General features: G+C 35.2%; 1 protein-coding gene across 1 annotated transcript in view; it reads left to right on the top strand.

Moving 5' to 3' along the window:
* Positions 1–5,673, top strand: part of NCAPG2 (non-SMC condensin II complex, subunit G2) — a gene marked incomplete at its 3' end in the record, with an annotated part of 36,902 nt that extends 31,229 nt beyond the window's left edge. Inside the window, exons 21-26 of the mRNA XM_010186405.1 lie at positions 351–450; positions 1,135–1,319; positions 2,062–2,205; positions 3,754–3,857; positions 5,013–5,110; positions 5,571–5,673. Of these exons, the coding sequence (XP_010184707.1) occupies positions 351–450; positions 1,135–1,319; positions 2,062–2,205; positions 3,754–3,857; positions 5,013–5,110; positions 5,571–5,673 (734 nt within the window). The remainder of the gene's footprint in view (positions 1–350; positions 451–1,134; positions 1,320–2,061; positions 2,206–3,753; positions 3,858–5,012; positions 5,111–5,570) is intronic.
* Between the last annotated feature and the right edge of the window lie 795 nt (positions 5,674–6,468).

The following is a 6,468-nucleotide window of genomic DNA, read 5'->3' on the forward strand; positions in this document are numbered from 1 at the left end:
CTCTTTTTGTATGCTGTCTTTAATTTTCCTATTCAACACAGGTAGAGAAGTCATTCTGTCTCGGTAAATGTTAAGTTTCGATGCCTCTGATCTGAGCCTGAGTAAAAAAGATAGGGGATTTACTGCCTTTTGGGAAACTGTGCTTACTGATGGAAAGGGCAGTGGAAGCAGCTGGAGAACTGTGTGGAACTCCTGCCTTTCAAGGGTTGAGAACTGAGTAACTCCAAGTAGATGCACTGGCTTTCAAGGCAACTTGGCTAAGATTCCATGTTTCTATTAATTTTACGGCTTACTGAATGGTTACTTTATATAAATTCTGTTTCTCATAAACTTTTGCTTGTCTCTTCTAGGCCTACCTGACAGTATGTAAAGATGTCATAATGGTTGGTCTTGGCAGTCTCATGTTTCAAGCACAGCTTTTAGATATGGCTCTTTCAGTTATACAAACAGGTACAATATTTCCTACTAATATTAACATCTCCATATGTACTTAGCTGACTTTTCTTTTATTAATAGAACTGTTGCTTTTAGTGTTTTTGGAGTCTGGTTCTCAAAAAATGGTATTTACAACTTATGCTAGCTAGTACCAATAATCTGGTCAAAAGTCACAGCAGCTTTTCAGAAAGCTGAAAAAGAGCAGAGAACCAACCCAGAATCATGTCACTGTTGATAACTAATGTTTCTTCTTTGCTTATAGATTCCAGTTACTACTATATAATTCAGAGGTTTTTATATATGTATATATATAAAAATATATAAATAGAGTGGTTTTCAATATATATATATATGAAGTGATATATGTGTGTTTATGTATCAGTGTGCCTTAGGAGAAAACATCATAGCACTATTTAACTTTGGCTCACATTTGGAAAGTTATGTTACAGTGCAGATAGAATTAGAGCTCAATTCCTGAAGAAAGCTACAATTTTAATCTCTATACTTCAAGAATTAGAAGGAACACTGGATTTTTACTTAAAATATGGATTGAACTGAATGAAAATTTCAGCTAAGGATGTATCGCCTAAACTTGTAAACTGTAGTTATTTGTGGTATATAACAGAGTTTTGTTCTAACCTTTACCTGAAGAATATCTCATTACAATTTGTATAGCATGATCTTTATCTCTTTCTCTAGAGAGAGGTGGTCTTTATGCTCCAGTGTTACTGCATGCTCTAAAAGAAGTTATTGAAGCTTCTTTACCTCAGAATACTGAGACAGATGAAGTGGCAAATCTTTTCCATGCTGTACAGACCGTCTTCCAGAAAGTTTTAGAATGCGTGGCACGCAGACTCAAGAAACAGCAGGAAGAAGGGATTCAGGTATCATCACACTTGAAATTGCTACCTAATGAGTAGATGAATCCATATTTTTCATGCAAATGTGTTAGACACTTCAAGGTTATTATTTGAGTCAACGTCTTATTAAATTTTCAGTTGTATTTTCTATGTTTCCTCATTATCAGTGGGGTTTTTTTATCCATTGTTGGTCTCATCATGACAGAAAAACTAGTAAACTGGAGAACAATGCATTCTGTTACCAATGATCCCGAACTACCCTAGTGCTCATAGGTTATTAATCTAATCTGCAATTAAATGAACTTTCTCAATCCAGAACAAAGAATTCAGTTATATATATTATGATATTGAGGAGGAGGAGAAATTGTTCTGATTTTATTTATTTCTTTCAGTCTGAATTATATCAGCTTTAAAATACGTATGATAACCTGAAGTTCTTCAAAGCCTCCCATCTTCACAGGAAAGTTACCTTGTATTTTATAGCAGAGATTATATAGTAGTGAGACGGGTGGATCACTCTGTAAAATTTGATGGTCTGCTTTCCAGTTCTTTTTTTGTGACAACCATTGGTTTTTGTTTGTTTCTTTCAAATTTGTGAGTAAATTTCCCAAACATGTTGCTGATATCCCCCTCTGATCCCAGGTGACTAGAATAACTCAATAGTTTTCAAGGTGTGGTCTGCACTTCTTCACAGAGAAACTTGCTGAAATATTTCAGTTATACTCAAGCCATCTGAAAAAAATGATCTGTTTGCCTTTGGTTTTAGTTGATTCGCTCTATTCAAACGCCTCTTGGAGAATTCATACATGCAGTCCAGTGCTGCTCTTCAGCTTGCCCAGCAGTTCACCAAGGTGTGCTCTCTACTCTCTTGGCTGCAATAGTAGCAGAGATCATTTTTGTGCTACAGAAGGTAAAATCAATGCTGACTTTTTTATACATATGTGTGTGTGTGTGTATGTGTGTGTGTATATATATATAGTTACTGCTTTTTAAATGTTATAGTGAAACAATAGAGCTGTGTTCAGGAAGTGTTATTTTTGTATTGCAGATCAAGATTTTCTGTCTTGGCATGGGAAAACCAGGAAATTTTATTTGCTATAATTTCATATTACGGTGTATCTCTCAGATCTAAGAATAGAGCCATGTACAAACAGAGTTGTCCTGATACCTAGTTCTGGTAACTAATACCTAGTCTGCCTCTGACAGAAGAATTTACAATTGGAGATTAATGATGTGTTTCTTGAGATGTTCTCTCTATGTGTATTTGTACTGGGTCTGGCTGGGAAGGAGTTAACTTTCTTCACAGTGGTCCCTGTGGTGCTGTGGTTTACATCTGTGGCTAGAACAGCGTTGAGGGCACACCATTAGTTTTGGCTGTTGCTGAACAGTGCTTGCAGAGTGTCAAGGCTTTCTCTCTTCCCTTCACTCCCTTCCCTAAAAAATAGTAAGCAGGCTTTGGGTGGGCAAGAGGTTGAGAGGGGACACAGCCAAGACCATTGACCCAAACTGACCAAAGACATATTCCATACCATATGCTACTGTGCTCAGCAATAAAAGCCCAGGGAAGGAAGTAAGAAGATATTATTCTAAACCCACCTCACTTCATCTCACCCAGTGTTAGGGAACATAAGAAGTGAACCCTAGAACTAACAAAAAAGCAGAGTTTCTTTAGAAGAGGCTGCACTCATACTGTGATTGCTAGCTAAGTCAGAAACAGAGCAATAAACAGTTGCCAAAAGGTACTGAGTACAACAGAGTGGCTTCTAAGATTCTGCATTACAGAAGGAAATACCTGCAAATATTAATTTATCAGCTGTGAGGCTGGGGGATGAGAGCATGCTCTTTACAGATGCTGCACAGTAAAAGTTTATGGTCTTGAATGATACTGCAGAGTCATACTCATAGGTTATGAATGTTCACTGCAGTAAGTCATCCAAGCTGGGGTTTTCCTTGCCCCCAAGTTATGTACCAGTAAATCAAAATTCAGTTCTAACTGAACACTTGCCATGCTATTCAGAACTTGATACCAAAAAGAGCTGACCCAGGAAATTGGGAAATCACTGTCACCTCCATTATTTTTAGAAATTATGAATGCACACTTAAGCTTGGAAATACAAAGGATCCTCATTTGTGTTCAGTAGGCCGTGCTTTTATAAATAATGACCAACAATGTAGTTAAATGAAACTTCTACTCAGAACACCTATGGAGAATATTTGCCTTGATATAAATACTGTTTATTTGTTTTAGTTTTAGGTTTTCTAATTTAAATTTAGTTCTTCTTTTTATTTGGACACAACACAATTGGATTAAGGCTATTCAAAGAACACATGTGAATGTTCTAATTATGTAAGGATACATCTTTGTCAGTGTAATTCTTGAAATACAGATTTGCTTTGCTATTTTCTGCATACGTGTATTTCTCGATCTACAACAGCTGTGGACTTTTTTCTTTTTTAGGCTTCCAGTGAAAAAGACTTGACTTTACCAAAGACTATTTCAGACCTTCCTCCTCTTTCAAGCAGTTTAATGGCCGTAATTATGAAGTCAGTTAATGTTGTCAGGTAAATGTTTCTATATTAATTGGTCCAAGGTTGTTGGTAATGTAAAACAGCTTATATGTTGTCAATTAATTTTTTATTTCTAAATTCAAATAACTTTTAAGGAACTAGATGCTTACTGAATTTACCTGCACTACATTGTAATCCCTTTCTCTTGACATATTGCTTGTAGTTATTGACTGGGGGGGTTGTTCATCTAAGTGAGTTCTTAATTTGTACATCTTGTGCATCTCCGGCTTTATCCCTCTTGTTCTTTTATTTTTGTCTGGTTTTGTGAATTACTTCTGAGTTACATTTGTTATTTTTACCATAAACACTGTAATGACCAATTAGTGGTTTCATTCTGTAGTATTGCCTTGTTCCATATTGCAGTCAGTTTGGTTGCTAGACCTCTTCCTTGACTCCCTTGTTTTATTTTTCTTCATATATGTCCCAAAACACCTCTGAAGTTTGATGGTAATAAAATCTCTTGCTAAAAGTGAGTCTCCTAAGATACATAGAGTTAGTATTTATCTCAGTCTTTACAGTGAACAGTTGTTTTGATTGTGTTAGTCTATCCCTACTTTCAGTATCCAAAATGTAGTTTGGAAGTGTTTTGAGGCTTTATTTAGTTATAAACGTTCTTCGCTGTTTTGTTATTGGAAACCCATCTATTTTAATTTTTGAGAGATCTGCATTTTAGACCAAAGTGTTAATTAAACTCCAGTTTCTAATCAGGCTACAAGTAGTAATAGTTTTAAGGCATGACTAGTTACTAACAAAACATTGAAGTTATATAAAGTATTTCTTAAGCTTCCGTAGAAATTGAAGTTAGAAATTTCAGTACAAATTACCTGAGTTAAATTCCAGTAGAACCAGTCGTCTTTTCACAGATTCCGTTTCCTAAAATAGTCCATGAGTTCTTAATTTCTCCTAACAGCTGCTTTGTGTACCAACATTTTTATTTTCTTCCCAAGCAATCTACCATTCTGCTAACTCAGATATTCTCAGTTCCAGAAGCAGCACGTAGCCTTCAGTTGCCCAATAACCACTACTTAGTACTTGATGCTATCTTTGAAGCTATGGTGACAGGGTAGCATAACCACAAACTTGTTGTGTTCAGTCCTGTTTTGAAAGGAAGATGATTTATAACATATTTTTGCTTTATTTTTCCCTTAGGTCATTTTTAAACGAATTAATGGAATGCATTCTCTCTGAAGAAATTGAAGGGATTTTTAGTCTAACAGCTGCTGTCTGCATTGTGATTACAATTAAAGGTCACTCAAACTATTTTTGTCCTTTTTTTTTTTTCTTTCTTTTTTTATGTGCTACACTTTGAAAGCTGAGTTCTTATACAATTCAACAGGCACTTTTTCTCATCCTGTTAAGTTACCATTCTTCTGTGGGGTTTAAGGTTATGTCACTTGCAGAGGGATTGGAACTAGATGATCTTTTAAGGTCCCTTCCAACTCTAACCATTCTATGATTCTGTGAATTATGTTGTTAAACTTTGGACTTTCAATTGTTGTGTACGGAGTTTAAAAACACAACTGTCTGCTAACTCATAGAGGCCATCTCTATATTTTGATTTGCTGAAATACACAGTAATTAATCCAGGAATAATATCTAATCTTTTGTTAAACAATCTTTTATGTTTAAAAATATTCTATATGCAGGGCTTTTTTTGAGAAACCATTATTTTTGTCCAACTTTTCAACATAATCTTATTTCAAATAGGTAAGCACAAAATGTCACTTCTAAAGGATATTGCACCTGCCATTCAAAGGAAACTGATAACATGCAAAGATGCTGCCACGGAAAAATCTAGCAGTGCTGAAAGGTAAATGTGCTGTGAGAAATGAACACTGACCTCTCCTATACCCTCTCTGCAATAATTGGCCGTGTTTTGTACTTACGTAATACAGTCAGAGTGTTCGGAATGATTGCAGGGTTTAAAATAGTGTTAAAACAATTGTGAGGTATTGAGCCCAGCACAGTATTAAATTTCCTACTCCTACATTTGCTGTGATTGCAGTCTTTATATATTTAGTTTGTTTTCTGCAATTAATTTGAATGCATTATGACTTGATCCTGTATATTGCAGGATTCAGTTCTGAAACACAGTTCTGTTAGCAGCAGGTGTAGAACAAAGCAAGTAATCTATCTTCTGTTTCTTATTACTAGAGGATTTTTATCCTACGTTTTGGTATTAGGCATATGAATCCATACCTATGCAGATGTTTAAAAAATAGTTAACTGAGTATAAAAATGAATTTAAGACCTTTCCACAGTTGATCTTATTTCACTCTCTTTTGGAATTTCAGTTTCATATCTGTTTGACTTTTAGATCTTTTGGGGTAAGTTTCTTGAAAGTGCCTATTTAAGATAATTGGCAATAATTTATTTCAGACCTGCCTAAGGTAGACGATCATGATAAATGCTTTAGCCTTAAGTGTCTCAAACTTGTTTAAGTCTAAAAATTTTTTAACATTTGATTTCTGCCTAGTTACTGAATTGGCCATGAAAGACAGGAAAAAGCACAAATATGCAGTATGAAGAAAACAGACTATGGTTATGGACATTTATCCAAAAACTCTGAGAAAGGTCCTTGCAGTTCTTAATTCTTCAACTTGAT

The sequence above is a fragment of the Mesitornis unicolor genome, unplaced genomic scaffold (genome assembly GCF_000695765.1).
Source record: "Mesitornis unicolor isolate BGI_N332 unplaced genomic scaffold, ASM69576v1 scaffold13226, whole genome shotgun sequence".
Taxonomy (NCBI): Eukaryota; Metazoa; Chordata; class Aves; order Mesitornithiformes; family Mesitornithidae; genus Mesitornis; species Mesitornis unicolor.